The sequence below is a fragment of the Rhinichthys klamathensis genome, unplaced genomic scaffold (genome assembly GCF_029890125.1).
Source record: "Rhinichthys klamathensis goyatoka isolate OS25496 unplaced genomic scaffold, OSU_Roscu_1.1 h1tg000246l_1, whole genome shotgun sequence".
Lineage (NCBI taxonomy): Eukaryota > Metazoa > Chordata > Actinopteri > Cypriniformes > Leuciscidae > Rhinichthys > Rhinichthys klamathensis.
The window spans coordinates 1,013,937-1,039,273 of NW_026606768.1; the positions used below are offsets into that span (position 1 = coordinate 1,013,937).

The 25,337-nt window shown below is 37.2% G+C and overlaps 3 protein-coding genes across 6 annotated transcripts in view; 2 read left to right on the top strand and 1 right to left on the bottom strand.

Annotated features, from left to right (window-relative positions):
- Window positions 1-3,113: 3,113 nt before the first annotated feature.
- slc25a40 (solute carrier family 25 member 40) lies at window positions 3,114-9,525 on the bottom strand. The gene is made up of 11 exons (XM_056266224.1): window positions 9,303-9,525; window positions 9,098-9,205; window positions 7,534-7,593; window positions 7,344-7,450; window positions 7,178-7,245; window positions 6,958-7,082; window positions 6,681-6,854; window positions 5,902-6,011; window positions 5,646-5,727; window positions 5,471-5,551; window positions 3,114-3,400 (listed from the first exon to the last, which is right to left on the bottom strand). Exons 2-11 carry the CDS (start codon window positions 9,195-9,197, stop codon window positions 3,267-3,269), a joined length of 1,041 nt encoding a protein of 346 aa, XP_056122199.1. The 5' UTR covers window positions 9,198-9,205; window positions 9,303-9,525; the 3' UTR covers window positions 3,114-3,266.
- A 311-nt stretch (window positions 9,526-9,836) lies between these two features.
- Window positions 9,837-18,235, top strand: dbf4 (DBF4 zinc finger). Its single transcript, XM_056266223.1, has 12 exons — window positions 9,837-10,099; window positions 10,307-10,470; window positions 10,835-11,026; window positions 12,356-12,406; window positions 12,521-12,590; window positions 12,684-12,760; window positions 13,023-13,068; window positions 13,197-13,242; window positions 13,325-13,456; window positions 13,540-13,660; window positions 13,754-13,869; window positions 17,083-18,235. Exons 1-12 carry the CDS (start codon window positions 10,060-10,062, stop codon window positions 17,882-17,884), a joined length of 1,857 nt encoding a protein of 618 aa, XP_056122198.1. The 5' UTR covers window positions 9,837-10,059; the 3' UTR covers window positions 17,885-18,235.
- An 849-nt stretch (window positions 18,236-19,084) lies between these two features.
- The window catches only part of adam22 (ADAM metallopeptidase domain 22), a 61,389-nt gene continuing 55,136 nt past the window's right edge, over window positions 19,085-25,337 (top strand). Inside the window, exons 1-3 of one of the 4 annotated variants that reach the window (XM_056266168.1) lie at window positions 19,085-19,567; window positions 19,862-20,022; window positions 22,561-22,634. In XM_056266168.1, coding sequence (XP_056122143.1) covers window positions 19,435-19,567; window positions 19,862-20,022; window positions 22,561-22,634 — 368 coding nt within the window. In that variant the 5' untranslated portion in view covers window positions 19,085-19,434. The remainder of the gene's footprint in view (window positions 19,568-19,861; window positions 20,023-22,560; window positions 22,635-25,337) is intronic. The other 3 variants (XM_056266165.1, XM_056266167.1, XM_056266166.1) reach the window with 3 other exon arrangements.

Sequence of the window (25,337 nt, forward strand, 5' to 3'; positions counted from 1 at the left end):
TTATTTATTGCATTGTCAACTAAAACAATCAGCTTAAACTTAAAACAGCCTTAAAAATGTTAACACAAATGTATAGCTGTGATATTCATTAAGAAAAGCATTTAGAATGTGACAATTTTATCCATTTGAAATTGTTGGGATTGTGAGAACTGGGTGTTCTGTATTAGAATAGAGAAAATTGGATGATGGAGCTCTAAAAATGTAAAATTGTCCAATATTGACAGAGAAGTGTGAACAACAAATATTGCTTTGTTCACTTCCCATCTTTTGTCTTTTAAGGGTGCAAGAGGGATGTGATTTCAGACATTTCTCTGGTGTGCCTAATGTGGATGTTAATACTTTTTTTTTTTTCCCGTCTCTGTATTTTAACAGAAGTGTTTGAGATTCACTCTGTCCTCTTACATGGAGAGGTCTTCCATATTCATGAGTTCTGTGATTTTACATATTCATACAGCACTCGAACACCAGTTTTGCACTTTTTCCCACCATCACTCATAGATAGTGGCTAATGTGCACTGATGAAAAGCATTGCCATGCATTTTTATATTAAATAAGAATAATGTGGATGATAAATAATATGATGTACATTAGACTGGAACAAATTGTATTCAGAACCTACAGCGAAGATCTTGTAACTCAATTTGTAATTGTCAGAAGTAGGGTTGGAAATTTAATGGGAAATTTGTAAGTAAATGGTGTAATTTTCCTACCTCCAGAGCAATTCAAGCTTAAAGTGCCACTTTGTTTTTGCAAATCTCGACTGCTTAATGGAGCTGTGGTAATAGGCCAGTTATGTTCAATAAGATGTTGCTTTACCCATCTGCCACAAAAATGTCTTTTAATTCTTTTCATTAGGAGGCTTTTCTATATACGTGGTTTGGTTACTAAATTAGCATGTGTTAATGAACATACAGTATTCCATTAGGTTTTAATAAATTTTAATTGACAGCCCCAGTCTGAACCCTTTTATAAATGGTTTAGTTTTAGAATTAATTGTTGTTTGAAGTTCAAATTAAATGGTCCACTCCTAATACTGCTGCTGATAATTACAAAAATAATTAATATTTAGTTTAACTAGTGTGATTTGATAATAAAAAACAGAGGCATGCCAAGCCATGAGTTGTGTATGAAAATAATTGAATATATTAAGAAATATATATGATTACTCCTCATCAGCGGACTACTAACAGAAATTCCAGGGAAACACATATGCAGAATTCCCTTTGTTGCCTCTCATTTGAAATAGTGTTGTTGGCTTGTATGTTGCCTTGCTGAACATTCATGTTCATTGTGTTCAAGAATGTCTCGTCTGCCTGCCTGTACCACAGAAATACGTTTTACATGTGAAATGCATGTTTTACACTGTTCAGAGCTAGTCTTTTTTCAGAAGCCCAGTACATTTTATACAACAAAGATGTACTACTTTAATAGTTTTCACGGATCCCTATGAACGGGGATTGTTTGACAAAGTTGTCGTCTCTATGCGAAAAACGCACAGGAAAAACTTTTCTGTATTTAGTATAGAAAATACAGTTTCGTTGTCATGTAAATGTTCCCTTTGAAACCCACTTTAAAAAGGTTGCGGTTTCAGGCCCCCAAAACTCCAACTAAATTAATGGCTTAAATGAATAAAGTTTTCCGTTTTTAGTTGAAAACGGTGTGGTGTAAATGGCCCCTAAATGTGCATATCAAGTGTTTTTTTTTTTTTTTTTTTACAGCACTGATTGATCTAAAATGTGCAGTTAAAGTTATTATACATCATTTCAGTACTTCAGTGTTACTTTTCAGTTTTGTTTGAAAAATGAACACTTGTTTGAAACACTGAATTGTTACCTTTACAGACATTTTTGAATGTATTTGTTCCGCTTAACTTTTTTTTAAAATCTGTTTTTGTTAGTTAATCTTTCTTTCTCTTTAATTTTGTGTTACTGTGACAGAAATAAATGGAGTGAGAATGAGGGCATACAGATGAATATCATATATTCATTATTAGCCTCAATGTGTTCAGTCAAATTTCACTTTATGTCCTCATCTATGATCATGTTTTTTCAATAAATTTAAATGTAAATACAAGCTTGGCTGAATGCTGATTTCGTCTCATTGGCTATTAACATTATCACATTTCATGTTTAATTCTGTGTTTGATTTCCTTTTACCAATACAAATGAATTGCAATATTGTGTAAAAACAGAATGTAAACAAGAGATTGCTGAAATTCTGGTTTTCATTACACTGGAAATGGAAGGTGTGGCATATTGCATTGTGGGATGCAGTATGCCAAGCAGTGTACTCAGTTGTAAACTGCAGACTTTGGAAAATGTAAGTCATTTGTGCTTACAGAAAATGAGCATACTTGCATTACATAAACTACATTTTTGCAGACTGCATGAGATCTTACGGGCTCCTAGTTTAAGCAACATTACTAACAACATTCTGGATGTGATTGAATAAAGAAAACAAGAGTCAGGACAACATGATTTTAAATCAATCATTATTGAAGTACTTAAAATGTGTTCATTTACATACAGGGCAATTGTTTAAAAAAACCGTTAAAAGTCACTATTTAGGCATAGGGTTAGGAAATATATTAACATTTAAAAATCAGTTATTTATGTGTCATCAGTCAATATGGCCTTTACACAACAAACAGCTTCAGGTTTTTTTTTGGCACCATTCACACATAGAAATAGCTGAAACACTACTAAGATGTTTTAAACAACTTAAAAGTAGTAAACTTAAAACAGGTAGAATAAAATCAATCACAATTATAAACATGACTGATGGGAATAAATGTGGTGTTCTTCACAGGAGATAGACGTATGGTAGGGTTTGTTTCATCACCTTTAATCAATAAATAAATACCATAGAGAAAGTAAAAATGTATTTCACAGCAAATCTATGAACTAGATTTTTCTTTAGACATTTCTTCTCATTTCTAATTTGTGCATCCTTGTTTCCTTTCCTCGCTTTCCAGCTCCACCCCGCTTAGGATGCGAGGGAAGGATGCAAAGAAAGAAAATGAGGATGAAGGAAAGCTTATTTGTATATTGGAATATTCTTGATCACTCGAGCGTCACTTCAAAGCGTCATCAGCTGCGCTTAAAGGATCTGAAGAACAGTGGCCCTCCATAAGCAGGACTGGACACCCCTGCTTTAGACAGACAGCAAGAACTAATGCATGATAGGAAAAACATGCAGTAATCTGTAGTTAATTTATCTGGCCTGTGATCAAGTGTTGTTCTTATTCAGTGGTTTGCTGTGTGAGATCATGCGCTGGGCTGCAGTTGGGTCACCCCCTGTTTCTGCTGGTTGTATCTGCGGAAGAAAGCTTTTCCGAACTCATATGAGCTGATCATAATAGCACATGCCGGAGCCACTTTAATCAGCCTTGGCATAAAACCTGAGAATGAAAGAGAGTGCACTGCTGAGACATCTAGTGGTGATTTGAAAATCAAGGTACCAAAAATCAACTGAAAGCAATCCAGAACCATATAGTAAGACTAAACACACACACACACACAATATATATATATATAAATATATATGTGTGTGTGTGTTTTAGTTTTACTTTATAGTTCTATATATGGGATAAAATTAACTGATCAAAATGGCCAGTAAAGACATTTATGTAAAAAAATATATATATATTTCAAATAAATGGTGTTTTTTTTTTTTTACTTTCTATTCATCAAAGAATCCTGATTAAAAAATTGTATCACGGTTTCTGCAGAAATATTAAGCAGCACAATGTTTTCAAAATTGATAAGAAGTGTTTCTTGAGTACCAAATAAGCATATTTCAATATTTTATTGACATTAAAGATTGAGGTAATGATGCTGGAAATTCAGCTTTGCATCACAGGCATAAATTACATTTCTAAATGTATTAAAATAGAAGCAATACTAGAACAATATTACTATTGTACTGAATTTATTGATCAAATGCGGGCTTGGTGAGCAATGACCATGAGGAATTTCTTTCAAAAACATAAAAAAAATTACTGACCCCCCTCCAAATGTATTCACACAGTTGCAATCGAAATTATTCAACCCCTGTTGCAAATCAGGTTTATTGGAAAAATGTACAGACTTTCAGCTGTTTGCAATGAACAAATCAAACAAAAGTAATTGAAATAGCTCAACACAACAAATGTTTCAAGTGGTTTTCCCAAATTCAACTGAAAATGCACCTTTTAATGACTTCTGCAGTCACAAAACTATTCAACCCCTTAATGGCAAGCATCTTTCGTACTTTGTAGAACACCCTTTTGCTATTATGACCTGCTGCAAACGAGATGTATAACCAGACACCAGCTTCTGGCAGCGTTTCTGAGGAATCTGAGCCCGTTCCTCATGAGCAATGGCCTCCAGTTCAGTAATATTCTTGGGTTTGCTTGCTGCAACCATCTTCTTCAAATCCCACCAGAGATTTTCTATGGGGTTCAAGCCAGGTGACCAGGTGACTTCCAGGACTTCTTCTGCAACCAAGCCTTGGTGGAATTCGAGGTATGCTTGGGATCATTGTCCTGTTGGAAGGTCCAATGATGCCCAAGCTTCAGCTTCCTCACTGACGGCATGACGTTTTCTCCTAGGATTTCCTGATACTTCAATAAAAATCATCTCGCCTTCCACACGCTGCAGGTTTCCAGTGCCAGAGGATGCAAAGCAGCCGCAGAGCATCACCGAGCCCCCAACATGCTTAACTGTAGACAGAGTGTTTTCAGTATATGCTTCTTTCTTCTTCCTCCAGACATACCGCAGATCCATAGGGCCGAAAAGTTCCAGTTTTGGAACAGGTTTTGTTTCATTGCTCCACAGAACAGAATCCCAAAACTTCTGTGGCTTATTTATATGGTTTTGAGCTTTTCTTGTGCTTTTGGGTCAGTACAGTAGTGGTGTACGTCTTGGAGATCTGGCATGCGTTTAGTACGCGCCTTAAGGCAGGCATACACTGTGCGATGTCTGTGCGATTTCAGCAAGGTACCTACTCATACTGAACGAGTGAATCGCATGCGATGTAAAGCCAAAGTTCAGGATTTATGTGCTCACACTATACGGTCCGACCATTTAACAATGGTTTTACTAACTTTTCTGGGCCTGCAAGTTTCAATAACATAGAAGCCTATGGAGGAGTGAGCCAGCTCTCAGATTTAATCAAAAATATCTTAATTTGTGTTCCGAAGATGAACGTCTTACAGGGTTGGAACAACATGAGGGTGAGTAATTACTGACAGAACTTTCATTTTTGGGTGAACAAACCCTTTAAGAGGGTTGAATAATTTTGAAATTTGCATTTTCAGTTAATTTTGGGGAAACCACTTGAAACATTTGTTGTGTTGAGCTATTTCAATTACTTTTGTTTGATTTGTTCATTGCAAACAGCTGAAAGTCTGTACATTTTTCAAATAAACCTGATTTGCAATGGGGGTTGAATAATTTCGATTGAAACTGTATTATATAAATATATTTACCTGCAAATAGTCCTGATACTCCATTTTCAGCAACTATCCTTTTCATCACATTATATGTGCTGGAGGAGACTTGCGTGGACACTACACAGAGAATACTACACATTAATGCCATATACCTGTAAACAGAAAGTTGAAAATCCCAATGATGGAAAATGACATGAATTTTCATACTTACACTTCTTTGTTTGCATTTCACCCAGTTCTACCTGTCGTTTTGTCTTGACCACATCAAATGGCAGTGTGACGATAGACGCAATCTAAAACAAGAAAATACAGGTACTTGACACATTAGGACACATTATCATTTACAATACAAATGTGAAGTGGCCAAATACGTCCTGGATACATTTTTTTTTTTTTTTTTGCGTGTTAGCATCAGTAAATGGGGCCCATGCGAGCTCTGATGATCCAGGTGTAAATCACAGACTCACCGATCCAGAAAGCGCTCCAGCTGTGAATGTGATGCTAAAGGTTGGATCTGTACAGCTGTAGTATTCACAGAGCCATACTTTACCCTTCTCATAGTTAAACCAGTACATAGCTGAGGAGAAACACAGAAAGTCAGATAAGCAACTAGGAAATAGCAGCAAACATGACACATTCAAAGAGTGGTATGATTTGCTATTCCGTAGTACACTACCGTTCAACAGTTTGGAGTCAGTAGGATTTTTTAATGTTTTTTTAAAGTATCTTTTACTCACAAAGGCTGCATTTATTCTAACAAAAATATAGTAAAAACAGTAATCAATGGATTACTGGCTCAGTGTCACATGATCCTTCAGAAATCCTTCTAATATGCTGATTTGGTACTCAAGAAACGTTTCCTATAATTATAAATGTTGAAAACAGTTGTGCCGCTAAATATTTATGTGGAAAACAGTATTCTTGTATGAATAGAAAGTTCAAAAGTTGATGAATAGAAAGTTCTATTATATTTATTTATAACAGAAATCTTTTGTAACATTATAAATGTCTTTACAGTCACTTTTGATCAATTTAATGCATCCTTGATGAATAAAAGTATTTATTTATTTTCAAAAATCATACTGACCTAAAAGACCCATACTGGATATTTTACAACAGTTTCGAAAACATCCATCAGAATTTACAGTCAGAACTATCAGTTTTATATTAGTTTTAGTATTTTGTGTTTGCAAATCAAGTGCTTCAAAATGTGAACCCTGTAACGTGAAGGCTGTGCGTGTCTCACCTGAGAAGGGGACGTCTCGGAGCAGCGTGGCTCCCCAGCCCCTCCACAGAGACCGCCAGCCCTCGCTGTGCAACGCTGACCGGATCACGGCACTCAGCTCCCGGTACGACTGTTTCTCAGCCTGCATCTTTGTGCGGATCAGCTCCAGGGGGCTGATTACTGTGGCCGAGCCCACTGACACATTCAGAAAACTCATATGAAGCCAGGTGCACTTTGATTTAGAAGGTCAGCATGTGGAGAAAAGGTCAAACACTTAATCAGTGGGGCTAAACATTACCTCTCGCAATTGCGCCGGCGAACAGTGGTGCCAGATCCGATCGGTCTCCCATCCTGACCTTGAAAACAGCACAGAGCTGATCGTAACATGTGAAATAGATCACGGTCGCAGGCACCGCCATCATTCTGCAAAGGAAAACCATTGCATTACACGTGTTAAGGAAAGGTCAGTTGGGTTCAGACAGCAGCAAACATCTTCAGAAATGTAATAGAAAACTCACAGTGTTGGAGGAAGGCCACTCCAAAGTGATCTGATTCCTTCCATACGTATAATCTTAATAAAGGCATCCTGGAACATAAGAACAAACAGAGCATTTGAATATGTATTTAAACAGTATCATATGGTGAAGAGAAACTGGACTCACATTTTTATATGGTTTAGCTTACCAAAGTGCCGTTGAAACGACCAGGGGCTTTGTACCATGCCTTTGAATTGCCATTCTCACAGACGCATATATGATCCATCAGGCCATTACAGTACACAAAACATTTTCCTGCCAGTCATCAAAAAATGAATAAGAGGTTTCAACCACATTAACATCTGACTTCATTTGAACAGAAAGCAGCTCAAGCATACCTTTGGGAAAGGGATTATTTTGTGCCTGCAGTCTGATCTTCACCACATCCAGAGGTGTTACTGTGAACATGAAGAAAACAGCAAAAAGTATTATTATATTGCTTTTTTTTTATTGTAAAAAAAAAAAGTGTCTGCTAAATGAATACACTATCATTCAAAGGTTTGGGGTTATTATAAGGTTATAAGATTGTTTTATATTTCTGAAAGAAGTCTCTTATGCTCTGAAATAGATAGATCCACTTCTTTTTTTGTACTATACCATTTTCTTTCCTCCTTGCTAAAACTGTTGCTGGAATTTTCAATTTCCTTGCGGGAGTCATCCCAAAAGGATTAATAAAGAGAAGTCTAAGTCTAAGTCTTAATATTATTAATTCATCATTGTTATTAGGGTATGTACTGAAAACCTTTGAGCTGGCTGTTATTAACCCTTTTATTAAAAAAACACAACTTGATCCTAGGGAACTAGTTAATTACAGACCGATCTCAAATCTCCCTTTTCTGTCAAAAACACTACTAATCCTCACAACTGTTCCTTCTTAGAATGAAATGGTATCTGCGAGGATTTCCAGTCAGGATTTAGACCGTATCATCGTACTGAGACTGCTATCATTAGAGTTAAAAAATGATTTGCTTTTTCAGATTGTGGTTGTATTTCTCTATTAGGGTTACTGGATTTTAGTACTGAATTTGATACTATCGACCACAACATTCTTTTGAATAGACTCAAATTATGTTGGCATTAGTGGAATTGCATTAGCATGGTTTAAATCATACTTATCTGACTGTTATTAGTTTGTAGCAGTGAATGAAGAGATGTCATACTGATCACAAGATCAGTATGGAGTACCGCAAGGCTCAGTACTAGGACTGTTTCTTTTCACCCTGTATGCTATCCTTGGGAGATATCATTAGGAAGCATGGCGTTTGTTTTCACTGATACACTCATGATACTCAAATCTATATTTTTTTCGTGCCCTGATGAAACATACCAATTCACAAAATTAAGCTGGTCCAAAACGCAGCAGCTAGAACCAGGAAGTATGACCATATTAGCCCTGTTCTGTTAACACTGCACTGGCTCCCTATTAGACATTGTATACATTTTAAAATCTTACTAATTACGTACGAAGCATTAAATGGTTTAGCTCCCCAGTACTTGAGCGAGCTCTTAACACATTATAGCTCTTCAGGTCTATTGCGATCTCAAAATTCTGACCAGTTGATAATACCTAGAATATTAAAATCAACTGCAAACTGTAGATCCTTTTCCTATTTAGCACATTAACTGTGGAACAGTCTTCCTAGCAATGTTAGGGAGACAGACACACTCTGTCAGTTTAATAAATATCAAGCTGTTATTTAGAAGATGCTTTTTTTATGCAAATAGATTTACTGTACAGTATTACAATGGTACTTTTAACAGAAACACACACACACAAGCTAAATTATAAATATATTGTCTTTGAAACAAAATTTATTGTCAATGACTAAATAAGTAGTTACAAAAAAGCATCTAACTATATTATTCTGTCCCACGTTGCACAAGTTAATATATTTATCTTACCCAACAGTGACGTAATAACTGCCCCAGAGCAAGACGCCATCATCTGCTGAAAGGGTGTAATGCCCCCCTTGGGTCCTGGAGAACTTTTCTGAGAGCTCATCTCAAAGCCTGCGATGTAGAGAAAGTCAAACTCCGTTGACTTCAGTCTGTAGTGACTGACAGCCATGTGCCAATAATGAACCTTGTTTAACAAGCTCACACTTACCTTGCTCCTAATAGATCATCTGAACACATAAGTAGCTCTTATTGCATTGACCTTTATCCGTTATCATTACAACTGCCAACTGCTGAGTTTCCAAATTATGTAAATAGCACAAAAAAACAACAACTATGTAACCCCGAAAGAAAAAAACAATGTCATCAGTGCAATCCAAAAAAAATAATGAATTCACGTGATTCATAGAGAGTGTCACGCTACTACACTAGTGTGCGCCATTGGGTTTCCTCAACAACATTACATGACATGTGTATTTCGGTGATGTGTTTCGGAGCAGCAGATTCGTTACTTCCGGCTATTTAAATTTCGCCATTAGACACAATAGAACACTCATGTACGTAACAGTTTATCTAAGTCATATTCTATATATTTAACATTAGTTTTCTAATTTATATTCTACATAAAATTCAGGCTGTTTATATTAGTGTAATTGACATTAGAATATAAACTTTTTGTGGCGTCGTTTTTTGAAACGTCAAAAAATGTACGTCGAAATTCCTTTCATGAATTCCAAGATTGCATCAGGTTTTGTAAGAGACCTCTCGAGCGGGAAAATGGAAAGGGGCTGCGTCGAGTGTTTGTTATGAAGACATTTACAAACATTGGAGCCGTTTAACGCAGTCTTGTGTTTTTAGCTTAGTGTTTTAATCGAGCAACACTTTTTGAGTAATGCTGCTATATGTGTGCGGTATAACTAGCTGGTTTAGCCTGGTTTAGGGCTGTAACCGTTAAAATTAAAAACTCCATGATGAAGCAAGAATCTTTCTCCAGGTGTAAAGACCGAGGTGTTGTGAATCTTTTTAAATTAACTTTCTAATGACCTGTATTGCTGTGACTTTTTTCCACATACAAGTAGCCTCTTATAATAACGCTTTAAGAAAATTGGCGTGCTTTGTTGTTCAGTATATGTACTAAATATGTATGTCTGAATATATGTAACGTTAAGTTATATTTTGTTTAACGGTCTAATTGTGCTATATTGATCTTCACAGATTCAAAACTAGAGGGATATAATGGCGCATCATCTAAAAGCAAAATTAAACCAGCAAGCGATGCTCTTCACAACAAACCATTTAAAGGGAGAATATTTTATTTGGATCTGCCATGGAATATGAAAACACAACTCTTGGAAAATGACATCAAGACACTTGGTGGTGTAAGTGCTGTTTCTTATCTTAACATTTAATATTTGAGGCTATTGTGCACAGTATTTTCACATACAGAAAGAGAATGTCTTAAATTAGTAAAAGTAGACAGCTGAGTTTGAAACTATGTTAATAAGACTATTTTAAAACAATTTTAATAAGCTTTTGGAAGTGTACACAATGTATTTGTTCACTTCTCTTGATTTTAAAGACTGCAATTGCATCTGCTTTATTTAAACAGTGTATTATATGTTTTACCTCTGTTTCTGTATAACGTTTTATACCGGTAGTCTGGAATTTAACTCATTATGATGTTGACCATGCACATTTCATCACAGATTAAGTAACTTTTTTTTAATATGTTCTGCTCATCAGACAGTGGAAAAATTCTTCAGTAAGGAGATAAAGTATCTTGTGTCCAGTAAGCCGGAGGCTCGTTATGCCCAGCGTCTCCTACCGGACTCCCCAGCGCCCAGTCCGGATTCGGGAGTCAGCTCTCCTCATCCCGGCAGCAGGAGGGAAAGCCACGGGCACAGGGGCAGCTCTCAGGGAGTCACAGATACGACTGTAAGAAGCAATTCAAAGTTTCAAACAAGAAATGTTTATTTGAACATGTATTATGTTAATAATATACTTTAAATTGATTTGTGATATTCTGCAATGCATGCTTTAAAGGGGTCATATAATGGTACATGTACTTTTACAAGTTGATTGTACTGAAATGTGTGTTGGCAGTGCCTGTACACAACCATCATAAAATGATAAAAATCCATCCAGTGTTTTTTTTTAATCTACTTATATGTTTTCCCCTGCCTCAAATCAAGCCGTTTGACCGTGTGACGTCACACGCTCGGAAGCACCTCCCGCGATTGTTGATTGACAGCCGCGTTTCAACACAGACCCGCCCTCGCTCGTGAGCGAGCCGTCAATCATAGTCTGCGCTGACCGGCGCGGTCATTGTTGATACGCTGGAGCACTGTCTATGAGCAGAATGGCGTCTAAGCGATTGTGGTGTTCTGTTCTTGGGTGTAATAACAAACACAGCAGTCATTTTAATGTTCCTAAATCCGAACCGCTGAAGACGCAGTGGCGGAGTTTGTTTTCGAAGGGAATATTCCCCACGAGCAACGTCAATGCTCTCATGTTTGCGCAAATCATTTCTCACCAGACTGCTTTATAAACGAGGGTCAGTATAAAGCTGGTTTTGCTAAGAAGCTGCTCATGAAAAAAGGATCGTTACCAGATATTCGTGTTCCTGCTGAACCTCTAGAACAACTGAAGTAAGTGTAATGTTTTATTAAACTTTATATTAATATTTATATTAATCTTTGCAAATCGCTAGCTGCACGCTTCACAATGAATGCGTCTAAGGTTTACACTCAGGGTACATTACGGCATGTTTTCTATGTATGATGTTTTCAATATAATTCATAATCCCACGTTTATACTGAACAACGCGTTATGGTTATTGTGTTAATGTGTTACAAACGGTGTACGCACAGAACAGAGAGGCGGGGTGAGCAAAGCTCATTATCATTTAAAGTCATATGCACTGAAACGGCGTGCTGAAAACAGAGCTGTTTTTGACCAGGTAAAATAAGTGTTTTCTTACAATACTAATGAGAATTTGTAATTAAAGTATATTACAAACTTTTAATTTAGACCCTAAAGAATCACACTAGCTTGTACAAAAATGGCATTATATGACCCATTTAAATATCAGAGTTAATGGAAACCATGCATATTTGCTGAATGCGAATGTATCCTTGATGAATAAAACTATTAAATTGTTTTTAGAAAAGAACCCAAATCTTACCGACCTCAAACGTTTGAATGTTAGTGTGTGTTTTCTGGGGGAAAACACTTGACATGTTTTGTTGTGCTGGAATTTCGCAGGCAGCTGTAAGTCGAGGCAAATCTCTTGTTGAAAGAGTCGTTAAGGAACAAGTGAGTCAATCTTTATCAAGCCTTGTTTGTTTGTGAATGAACTCTGTGCAGCAGTCCTGAGTAGTTTATCAGCGCTCTGAATGAGTGATTTAGGGGTTATCTGTTCTGTTAAAGGAACGTGTTCAGATGAATGGGATCCTGTCCAATGCTGTGGAATGGGGGGTCAAAGTCCTGCATGTTGACGGTATCAACATTATCATTATTAATGCTTGTGTTGTCAGACAAGTGAGATGTGGTTTCAGTATTTCATGGTGTTTAATGCTTGACGTCCAAACAGATGTTATTTCATACGTTGACAAGAAGAAAGCTAAAGTAATTGCAGTGAATGCAGCTAATCCAGTGGTTAACGGAGCTGTGAGTATTTTTGTTTTTCTATTATTTTTCTATTCTTCTTTTTACATAAAGAACCAAATGAACAAGTTAATTAAAATTCATCCATTTTCAACCGTATTGTTCAAAGTTTTTGGTAATTTACTGCCCTGTTTTAAGAACTAAGCTAAAACATTTGAACTTATTGATTTACTAGACAATTCTGCTTCTGTCCAGGGCTGCATATATATATATATATATATATGTTATTTCTGTGTATATTCAGTTTATCACTCTTCATTTTTAGGCTCGCATTCAGCACACAGAGAAAAATGCATATCAAAGACACAATGGTAAGTACAAAAGAACCAATCTGTTTTAATTTGCTGCATCTTCCAGTAGAAAAATGTTAATTGAACACATTATAGCAATGCTTTCATTAATTTGAATTACCGGTAATCGTTTTGTTTTTTATTTCCAGCTGGAAGAATTCGTCGACCGTTTATAAAAGTGGAAGACTCAAGCAGGTGTGTTTTCTTAGTTTGTTTTCTTGTTTTACCTTCCATGTTATTGGTCCAGTTTCAAAACAATCTATAATTTTTTTTGCAGGCATTATCGTCCCATCTACCTTCCACTGTCCAACATGCCTGTGTGCAACCTCCGCTCTCTTCCTCCCTGCAGTCCGTTCCTGATGGAGGAACATGGAAAAGATGATACAAAGAAGAAACAGAATGAGCAAAGGTAGAATGAGCATCACTCACATCCTATAATGTTATTGTCAAGTTTTTGTGTGTGTGTAAATGAGAATCTGTGTTTTGCTTTAGGTCTGGAGGGGAACGAGGGACTCGAGGGAAGAAAGAGAGGCGCAGAGGACATGAAGGCAGAGAAAAGAGGAAAGGAGGTTACTGTGAGTGCTGTGAGGTCAAATTTGACAACCTAAAAGCGGTATGTGCTGAAAAAATTGAAAGTCACTCACAATTTTTAAGCTCATGCAATAGCAAAAACGGTGTCTGACCTGTCTGAACGTCTGACCACCAGCACTTGGAGAGTGAGCAGCATCAGGCTTTCTCAAAGAGTGAGGAATATAGAGTCTTGGATCGAGTCACAGCGGGACTGACCTGCGACCTCATGAACATCAGCACGCACTGTAGAAGGTACAAAAATGTCATTACAATTATATATTTCTTTACGGCTAGGTTGACAACATTAGCCTGGTTTCCATTACAGGTTTGCGCAAAACTTTAGCAGTATTTTCTAAATGTCGATAAAAAGCTATTGCGGAATGACAGTGTTTCATTAATCGATGTCATGCGACTAGAACATTTTTTTTCTTCTCGCGATAAGTCATTCCGAAAAACATGGCAACGTACGTTAGTAGGTTTTAAGTATAGACGAGACGATTATCCCAGTATTACTGTGATACTTTTTTTAAATCAGTTTGTCTCGTCTTCTGTCCAAACATACCGCACCATCTTTAAAGGAGAACTCCGGTCAATTTTAACATTGAGCTCATTTTTTTGTACATTTGGAGTCCTGTCAGTACAGACAAAAACGACAAAAATCGGTGTTGCCTACACCGTGTTATCCTCTTTTTAAAATTCGCACCCTGTTGACTTCAATGGGGCAAGTTCTAAACCTGCTTTTAGCCTCTTAACAACCTTAATGTGTCATTACAAGTGCACAGCCATGTGAGTGGTGTTAAGAGTGACCACGGTCAATCTGACTGCAGTAGATGTGCAAGATATTAATAAAAATGATGTTAATTCAGCCAGCTCACATACCTGTATTTACTTCCTGTTTTCGTTCGAAGTCCACAGTAGTCGATTGTCGAGTTTGCGCGCGCGATCATTGGTAACTAATATAACTAATGATCGCGCGCGCAAACTCGACAATCGACTACTGTGGACTTCGAACGAAAACAGGAAGTAAATACAGGTATGTGAGCTGGCTGAATTAACATCATTTTTATTAATATCTTGCACATCTACTGCAGTCAGATTGACCGTGGTCACTCTTAACACCACTCACATGGCTGTGCACTTGCAATGTCACATTAAGGTTGTTAAGAGGCTAAAAGCAGGTTTACAACTTGCCCCATTGAAGTCAACAGGGTGCGAATTTTAAAAAGAGGATAACACGGTGTAGGCAACACCGATTTTTGTCGTTTTTGTCTGTACTGACAGGACTCCAAATGTACAAAAAAATGAGCTCAATGTTAAAATTGACCGGAGTTCTCCTTTAAGGAATGGTCTACTTTTACATACGCCAGGTGACCTGTAAATGCTGTTTACATTGCCATTTTAGAGGTATTCCTTTTTCGAATTGCCTGAAAAACCACCTCGTGCGAAAGGTAAAAATATTTTGCCATGTATATGGGAGTCTTTGGGAAATTAACTTTTTTCCATTCTGCCTATTTTCAATTTGCAATTTCCATTTGTGCAATTTAAAAGGGTAATGGAAACGCAGCTATTGATTTTTTGATTTTAATTCATCTTCATTTTGATTAAACGATATTGATTCTTAAATTCCAAAATCAGTCTTTTAGCCTATGTTGTTTTTTATTGATGCATCAACAAAACTTTGCCATTATTTGTAGCTCTCCTCCCATCAATTATTGCAATAAGCATTGTGCTTTGCATTATTTACTTTTGATATGCAAAAAAGTCTCCGCTTTGAGCTTTCAAATAACTGAGATGATGTGAACCAGTCATCTTTTCCTTTTTACTAATAGGCATAGCATGAACTGAAAGAAATTAACTGAAATCAGTGTTTCAACCATGTAAAGATGACAATAAAACAATATGGTGACGTTACAGTAACTTTAAGGAGAGCCATTCATTTCCATAACTCCTTAGTTAGCTAGAGTTGGTGATGTCTTAATTATTTTATGTATGAATAAATCTATGTTTTTAATGACAGCCACCATTTAAATATTTCAACAACAAATTGGAGTAGAAGCATAAACTGATTTATGTGCAAAAGTAGGGGTGTGCAAAAAAATCTATTCACATTTGAATCGCGATTCAATCTTTACCGATTCAGAATCGATTCATAGAATTCCAAAAATCGATTCATATTTTTTTTTTATGGCGTGCACGGGCGGAGTGGCAATCGGGTGAGTCGGGACTTTTACCGGTGGTTCGGTAGTGTTTCGAGGCTGCGAGGGCCGGTCTGATAAATAGATACATTGCAAGTTCTTGCCGCCCGCTGGTCAAACTGTGCAGCCTCTCTGCTCAACCCGTGAATAAATGCATCGATCCGCAGATTATGTTTGAGTTCTTAATGGTCTGTAGATCTTTTGCCAAGCGTGTCAGAGGTTACGGGTTCTAAACCGCACTCGTATAGTTTTTTCTCTCTCTCATCAAAACCGAATATGTTCATCACGTTTGTGTGCATTTTTATTTTTGAGATTTTACCGGAGTCTCCACAACGGCGATAGATTGAAGAGCGCGTCCGAGTGAAGACTGCGCGAGCCACAGAGAACACTGTATCCATGACACTGATAGCAGCGGCAACGAGCGCGCAGCTTGATTTCAAAAACAACAGATCTCTTACTTAATAGCGAACTAAATGAATGCTCTGCTAGTTAACTGGAGATACCCGCAAATTACGCCTATGAACGACTTCACTGGATCTAAACAAATCAATCTAACCATAGATGTTACCAGTAGCGGTGGCTTTTTAAAATCTATTTAAAATTATTTCGCAAGGGTTCTATGACATTAGTATATTTTTAGGAAGTTCAATGTGCCCAGTCGAGTTCACATTTCAACAGTCAGCCTGGTGGCTGAAGTAGTCCTTAAACCACATTTAGCATATTGTTTGTTTGATCTGACTACAGCACTTTAAAGCTAAATGTAAAAGCTTTTTATTTAAGATTTATTTTAAACTTGAATTAAATGTATTTGAAAGCTGGCCAAAGCTTGGCACTTTGCACTTTTTAGTTGCAAAAGTTTTTATTTTTGTATGAAGACAAAGTAATATCAAACTACATTTAATTTGTTGTGTTTTTTTTCTTTTAAATTGTGTCTACTGCAATCAATCACATAGGAAAAAGTAAACTACATTTATATACTGTGAATCGTTTTTGAATCGAAAATCGATTTTGAATCGAATCTTGAGACAAAAAATCGGCATCGAATCGTGACATTTTCTGAATCGTGCACCCCTATGCAAAAGGTAAAAAAGAAAATACAGTAAAAGGTGGCTGCTGTTTCATCTCCAAATGAATATATATATTGAATCAAAAGCTTGAGCAATGGAATTGAATCGATTTGTGAAATCTGTCAATACCCAGCCCTATTTTATTTGCTTATTGTTATTTACTGGCCTTATGACAGCGCCATGTCAATGTCTCTCTGCCATAGGGTGAAATGCAGTACATCAACCCCTCTTCTGTTTGCTGAAGCCATGTTGCCAGTAAAGGAAGATGTGGGATCTGTGAATGGTGATTGGAAACAGGAAAGTGAGGGGTCTTTGCTTTGGGACTCGACAGCAAAGCACTGTCTCTCAGAACAGACCATAGGAAAACCTCTGCTGGTTCGCAAACGCAGCAGGGGCCAGTGTGAATTCCCTTGTAGCAACAGGGACAGCTTGTTTGACCAATCCGACATTCCGGAGAAGTCCCAGTCCAAGCGTGGATCCTTTGAGTGGGACTACCACTTGCGATCTGCTGTGCGGAAATCTGAAGGTGCATCTTTTCTCAGCAGAGAGCAGAACTGTGACTCTAATGCACTTGAATGCAGGACAGACCAACAAACCAGGAAAAACCCTGACACACACCCAGCTCAAGAGTTCAATGAAAGAAACCAAGAAACAATAACTGGAAATGAATACTTTAGGACTAACTGCAGTGAAATGTGTACGCAAAGTATGCCTGAAAATCAAGTTGAAAATGAAGCTCTTTGGCCTTTAGCCAGCACAGAACCTGAACCGGACTGTGACACCCCCTATAATTCCCTTCAACGGAAGGTTCGGAACGTCAGACCCAGGAGAAGAAAGCAAGTACCAGCCTTGCACATCGAATCTAGTAAAGAGAGAGAATCATTGGGCTCTTTTTCACTTGTTAAACCTGTACAGGAGTGTGAGAGTGAGACAGTGTCTATCCCGGACCTGTGGGATCTCTTTCAGTCCAGTGACAACATGGATGAAGACTTTAAGGGTTTTTGAGATTAATGCTGGGTAGTAAAAATTGAACAACAACAATTGAACAATTGAGTGGACAACACATATGTATGTGTTATAAAAGTTATTACTATGCCAAATAATATATATATATAATATATATTAATAGATCTGTGTTTTTCAGTAGAATGGAAAACTGCATTCTCACCATACAGGCTTTAAAAGAACTTTGATTATAGACTGGAAAAATACATACTGACTATATAGTGAAAAATGAGTGGAGCTACACAGTGAGTATGTACATTTATGTTGTGTATGTTATTGAAGTATATAACACCTATGATACAGTCTTGAAATGATTTCCTGGTTCCTGTATTAAATTGAAAATATTTTTTACATAGTTTTTTTTTTTCTTTGTTTTTGTGTCTGTGTATCATGGTTATAAGCACATGTCCTTTGCACAATGTTTTTTTTTTTTTTTTTTTCTAGAAAGCTTCTTATTTGGCATGGGTATCTTTTGTTTAGAACAGATCTCTAGATTAGTTGTTCCGGTATTAACATTCAGTATACAGTACTGTTCAAATGTCTGGGGTCAGTAAGATATGGGTATATATAATAAATTAATGCATTTATTTATCAAGGATGTGGTAAATTGGTCAAAGGTCACTTATACACCAAACAGTTATTTTAAAATGTAAAAATCTTTTACAATATTACTTTTTTACTGTGTTTTTGATCAAATAAATGCAGCAATTCGGACATAACAGACTTAAAAACATTTAATAATTTTACCAACCCCAAATCTTGAATGGTACTGTATGTAGTCCAATTAACAAATTCTGTAAATGGCATAAAGAATATATAAATAATATTTATTTCAAACAACGTTTTTAATCCCAGGATATGGTTTTAAACAAATTATAAAACCTTTTGATTTGTTCTGAATGACAATAAAGATATCTATCTTTACTGGTTAATGTGAAAATAAAATTATAAATCCATAAAGCATTATTATTTCCTGGTGTAAATGATATACATTTATTGCATACTACCAATATACATTATCAAGGATTTAACCAAATGTCTGTGGTGGTTATGATTGGTATGCGTTATGTTATACGTCGTGGTAGTACATTAAAAATATGGTATATATCCATTAATAATTTTTCATATATCCACATCAACCTCTGTGTTTCGCTGTTCTTGTGCTCCATGCGGGATAATTTTCTGTTTGTCGCAGAAGGTGACAGCAGGTGGAGCGCGCACTACACTACCCGTCATCCCGCGTGCAGATCGCTCATGCATATTTATGAGTCGTTTCTGCAGTGAGGCGGCTGGACATTATTGATGTCTTGCTGAGGAGGTGGTAGTTTCTGCTCGGTGGAGAAAAAAAGGGCCTGATTTTAGTTTTCCAGAACGCACCCGCCTTCGACCAGTCATCCGCCCGCTGCTCGCGCAACCAGCGTCTCGATGCAGTAGCTGCGCGCGCGTCACTAATGGCAACCAGCGCGCGAGAGGATGTGTGTGCCTTCTTGAGGGAAACAGAAAACCGAGTATAACTTTGGATTTAACTCTTATATCGAATAATTTGGGATATGATTAGCCGCGATTTTCTGAACCGAATGGATGCGGGAATGATGCCTCTCCGTGTCGGGAATTTCTTTCTGTGTCTCTTTGTAGCGTTGATGAGCTCTGTGGTTCATACCAGCATCTCACTGCCCCATTACGGTGAGGGTGTATTTTTATTACGTGTTTATTTATATATGTGTATTTTCATCACGAAATAAAATCATTATTATGTTTTTTTTTCCATATTAGTGCCGTATTTTAATCATAGTAGCCTAATTATCCGTTCAGGTGATGTAAACAGATTGAACGTTACTTAACGGTAAATAGCCTATATGACCCTGAGGCGTGATTTATCATTATTTATCTTGACTATTATTTCAAGTTTCATACGTGTAACTCAGAATGAAAATGTGTAATTGTTAAAAATAGGCTACTGTGTTTTTATTATTGTAGGAGACGCCTTGGTAAAGACAAGGGCTCGGCGTGATGACGCCAGGTTCCTCGGGAAGGAGAGCACGGTACCGGTTCGGTTGATGTACCGAATAGACGAAGACACTCAGACGCCTCATGATGTTCTGAACACACGAGTCCGAATGAACTCTGACAGTAAACAGGTGTGTATTGTTTCATTTCATGTTAGCATGTCATCTGTGTGTCATATAGGGATGCTCTCTCCTCCCGTTGCCATTGGAGACGCGCTGCTCTTCAAATGATGTGTATGTTTTTCTCTTTTACTCTCTTTCTGAGTCTTGTAGTCTGACTCTGGGTGGTCTGAGAGCCCTGCACAGTTAATTCCAGTCATTTAAAGGGTGATCTAATGAACCTAAACAACACATTTCTCCGGAAGATGCTGATGCTTAGGCCTCCTGAGGCATCTTGTGGCATCACAGCTTTGGAAACACAAAGGACACAGAAAGAACAAATGATCAGCTCCTGTGTTGGAGCATTATTATCAGTCTAAATAAATAGTGCATTATTCTTTTTTACATTATTATATAGCACAGAAATGTCAGAAACTGATTACTGATATAACTCCACTTATTATTCAGCAAAACACTTCATCAGGGACTCAAAACCTGGGCCATGATGATAAAAGGAAAACAATAAACTCCCAAATGTACTTTGTATTTGGTTTATCAGTTGAGCGTGTAATGCTATAAGAGGTTTATGGACTTGCTATTTCTTTTGTTCTTGCTTTGGGTGGCCTGAAAGATAGTGAATAAGACTCTGAGAGTGAACTGATATCACATCAAGTCATATTAATTAGCTATTTAATGTTTTAAAGTAACGCTACACATTTAGAAATGGATATTAGTGCTGTCAAATTAATTAATCGCGATCAATCGCATCTAATATAAAAGTTTGTGTTTACATAATATAAGGCCTAGTATACTGTATGTGTTTGGGAGTGAAACCTCTGTAAAATATCTTAGCATTTTTGTCCATCCCGACTGCTCAGGTAGCTACTTTGTTGTTTATACTTTGCGTGACTGAATAATTCTCAGAGGCACAGACATGCATTCGCTCGTGGCCACGTTACTGTAACGAGTCTCTTTGACTGGTTAGAATATCTGTACATGTGCTTCGGGTTGTGCGTGCACGTGTGGGCTTAACCCTTTGTCTGACATGTGCAGCTGAGCTCTGTATAATTCAAGTAAAAGCTCTTTCATCATGCCAATGCATTGATTTAATCATTGTGGTGTTATATGATGCCACATTAGAGATTAGATTCGAAGCATGTGCCAATGAAATATATTTTTTCATATCACACCTTTAACTATGCTCAGGTCTGTTTTTAGCTCCACGCTTGACTAACAATCGGATCTTTTTGAAGATTGACAGTTTTATTTATAGATATTTGCTGATGTCTGAAAACAAAACAGAGAATCTTTTAGCTTGCTAATTTTAGATCTTCTTTATTTAACACACAATGCAGATCAGAAAAAAAATCGAGTCAAGCTGTTTTAGAGCGATAATATGATGAAACGGCGATCGATGATGCCACTGACATAATGGACAGAAAGCTGCAGCCCTCTCATCTTACACAGTTTCTAGAAAACACTCTGAATCTCTTTATTAGATTTGGTTTTAAAGAAACAAGGGATGAGAGTGTTATTGTGCATTTTGTTTAGACGTGAAACACACAAATCCACACTCAATCAAGGGGCAGTATGTGGGTGTGTCTCGGGGAGGGTCGCTTCATTCAGAAGGTCACTGATGGGTGAAGTGTTGAGGATCTCCCCCCTCCGTATTTCTTCCAATCCTTCGTTCTCCTTCCATTTATATTGATAACTATGCTTTGCTGGTTTAGGGAGAGGTGTGTTCCCTTGGGGGTGTTAGACTCCCCTCACCTCTCTCATATGCTTCTATTTCTGCCCCTTCTGCCCTCTCTCTCTCTCTCTCTCTCTCTCTCTCTCTCTCTCTCTCTCTCTCTCTCTCTCTCTCTCTCTCTCTCTCTCTCTCTCTCTCTCTCTCTCACACACCCACTCATGAGATGCGAGAACAATGCGCCACAACCAAAATGCTTCTCTTTCCCCTGAGGGGGTGTTATACGGCCCTGGCCATATGGGCCCCAAGCAGGCAGTGAATTAACCATCAGCGAACACACACACACACACCCACACAGCCACCAGTCCTGCACATCAAAGTGTGGATGATGAATAAAAAAAAAACAATTAGCGCATCTAATTTTACTTTTCTCTCCCTAAACACTGAATATGTTCTAATTTGACCCTTTTTATTGCATCAGCTCTTGTGTGGCACCTTGAGACTTTTTTAAATAAAAATTATACATTTATTCAGCAAGGGTGCATTAAATTGATCAAAAAGTGATAGTAAAGACATTTATAATGTTACAAAAGATTTCTAATTCTTTAAATAGAATGTTCAAAAGAACATCATTTATTCAACATTTGTCAAAGAATACTGAAAGAAATGTTTCTTGAGGAGCAAATCATCATATAAGAATGATTGCTGAAGAATCATGTGACACTGAAGACTGCATCTAATTAGTGCATCTAATTTTTCTTTTCTCTCCCAAAACACCAAATATGTTCCTAATTTTGTGGTTTTTATTAATACAGCATATACTGTATGTTGCACCCTGATATATGAAAATGACCATATCTCATCTTGTTTTGTCTCTTTTACAGAACCACGTGGCTCAGGCTAGCTTCCAGGTTGAGGCCTTCGGACAGACCTTTGTTTTAGACGTGGAACTAAACCAGTGAGTATCTGCTTCCAGGCTGTTGAGTTCGGAAATGCACTGCAAAAATGCAGTGTGTGTGTTACTGAAGTGTGTGAGGTATGACAAATACCCATCAGATCTATTTGCAAAGGGTTTTATGTTGCTTCTGATGGACTGCATGATCATAATGGCTGTTGATTTATGCTGAAGGAATGTGAAAGACCTGACCACTCTATCGATCATGGCATCCGCCTCTCTCTCTCTCTCTCTCTCTCTCTCTCTCTCTCTCTCTCTCTCTCTCTCTCTCTCTCTCTCTCTCTCTCTCTCTCTCTCTTCTATCTCTCTCTCTCTCTCTCTCTCTCTCTCTCTCTCTCTCTCTCTCTCTCTTTGCCAGGATCCCTATAATACACGTTGTCTTAATACTGATAAACATCACTATTTGCACAGGTTCTTGTTCTAATTTACGGTCCTGTAGAGGCTGTTTTGGCATTTTGAGATTGTTTTGGATTTGAAGCCGTAATGCCCTAATGCACTGAACTACATGCTGTCTTGTAAAAATACGCCCAGGTCACATTCCACCCTGAAAATAAACAAGAAAATATTTTATATAAATAAAATTAAGCCTGTTTTAAGACCATAATTTTTGTTGTTGTTGTTGTTTTTGCATGTTTACGTTATTTATAGTGTACCATTGAGCCCAAATCCTCATTACCATAATGAGTTTTCATTTAGCAATTTCCAATATTCTCATTTGTGATTCACAGTAGATTACCCATTGCTGTAATATCAATGATTTTTGCATTTAAATCAACATAAATTAAAGGCAGTAGTACAGCACATATTGCCATGATGAATAAATACTATAATTTGAATAGTCAATCCTTTTTTGCATTATACTAACCACATTTTTTATTATTATTTTTCTTTTTTTGTTATGGTAATACGAATTATGTGGGAATTCTTTATAAATCATAAATAATACATTTTGAATTATGAAATCTAAGTTATAAAAATGTCACAGTGCAAAAATATTTATCGTCCTAAAACTATTTCTTATTTCTTTTTGCCGATTTTGGGCTGAAATATGACCTGGCGTGTTCTTAATGAGTTTTGTGAGATTCACCCTGTTGCTGTAATCAGTATTTAATCTTTAGAAGGTGATTTATTAAGGCTGATTTTACTGTGGAGTGCTCATTTACAAAACTGACCTTCAATTGCTTTATTTTTAAGTTTCTTATTGTCTTGTACAGATGCTCATTGTGTAAATAACTCCTATGAGTCTGCACCAAAATCACAGTCATAACCTAATTTCTTTCATATTCATCATATTCAATCCATTAACTCTTACTGTTACAACCACAACGGCCGTTGTACTTTAAACTGGTGCCAGACAGTCAACAGTCAGCAGATTTGATCTCATTATAATAATGCATCATGAATATTTCAGTGTTCTCCCTCAGTGTCTGTGTTTTTCTCCTAAAACATCTTGGTGAAGAGAAAATCTGGCTTTAAGATGGGACTCCCTATGTGTTTCTGTCAAGCCCTTTGTCAATGGAGTGTGTTTGTGTTGTGCTGTTGGAATTCGAATGTAGTTCTACCATAGACACTAAAAGAAATGGACACAGCGACCCCATTGATTTCAACTGAGAAAATTGAAGCCTGTTAAAAGCTGATAGCCAGGTGTACTGCGCAAGGTCAAACTGAGCCTGTCACGTGAGCAACCTGTATGTCTTCTAGTAGCTGTGATTTCATGTTGACTTTAAAAATATATATCAATGATACTAAAATAACACAGGTTCTACCTCTGTAAAGAGTCACTGTATTTGAGTGTGATGCAATACTGCTGCTTTTAAATATTAAAGGACGTTTAGGCCTTTAGGGCATTCTTTCCCATTTATATTATGTCCAGCTTAAGTGAAGACCCGACAGATTATTCGAACCATGTTTCTACCTCCTCAATCACCCAAATCTAACACTGATGATTTTGCAAATGCATAAATAGACATTGAGGTGTGTTTTGGAGACAAAGTCTTTTCGAGCACTCTACATGGGCAACAACTCTTTGTGTCACATATTGCAAAGTTAACACTAAATTAAAAATACACAGAACACACAAAAATAAGGGGTAAACAATTTTTAGATTGATTGAATATGTAATAATAATTTAAACTTCGTCCTCCATCTTTTCACAAGTGGTCGCAGTACATTATGGGATTGCAATCTCCACAAAGTCTACATGCAATGCCGGTTCAGAATTTGGGCCAGAAGTTTTCTAAGAAGGCAGCATAATTGCGCTGCCTACTCTTCTGAACAGCCGTCGCGTCAGGAGCGCACCTCTGATACCTTAAAATCTTGTCCTGCGTAGGCTGCTCACTAGGTGTTGGATTAGAGCCATTGATTCAGGTTATTATATCAGTCAATGCTCTCTCTCTCTCTCTCTCTCTCTCTCTCTCTCTCTCCTCTCTCTCTCTCTCTCTCTCTCTCTCTCTGTCAGCATGTGGCTGGTCTTGTTCAGTACAATATATGTTCTGCTTTAATGGGTTCTGACTGGATTGATTTGATTGCCTCTGTCCCTCTGAAATAGTGCTGTGATATAGCTGAGAGAAACACAAAAGTGTGTGTTGTGTTGTTCCGTTTGCTCTTCTACACCCATGGAGAGCTGGCACTTGGATCCATCCTCACTGACTTGCGTCCAGATTACTTTCTCAGTTTCCACCAAGGAAACCAATTCATTCTTTCATT

What these genes read in the sequence shown, in the direction of transcription:
- slc25a40 (XM_056266224.1), bottom strand. Translation starts at nt 9,197, where the DNA reads ATGAGCTCTCAGAAAAGTTCTCCAGGACCCAAGGGGGGCATTACACCC. An exon ending in CGCCGGCGCAATTGCGAGAG is followed by an intron (nt 6,855 to 6,957) that starts GTAATGTTTAGC and finishes TGAATGTGTCAG; the next exon opens with TGGGCTCGGCCACAGTAATC. An exon ending in TGAAATGCAAACAAAGAAGT is followed by an intron (nt 5,552 to 5,645) that starts GTAAGTATGAAA and finishes TTCTCTGTGTAG; the next exon opens with TGTCCACGCAAGTCTCCTCC.
- dbf4 (XM_056266223.1), top strand. Translation starts at nt 10,060, where the DNA reads ATGATGAAGCAAGAATCTTTCTCCAGGTGTAAAGACCGAG. An exon ending in CTCCAGGTGTAAAGACCGAG is followed by an intron (nt 10,100 to 10,306) that starts GTGTTGTGAATC and finishes TGATCTTCACAG; the next exon opens with ATTCAAAACTAGAGGGATAT. An exon ending in ATCCAGTGGTTAACGGAGCT is followed by an intron (nt 12,761 to 13,022) that starts GTGAGTATTTTT and finishes CTTCATTTTTAG; the next exon opens with GCTCGCATTCAGCACACAGA.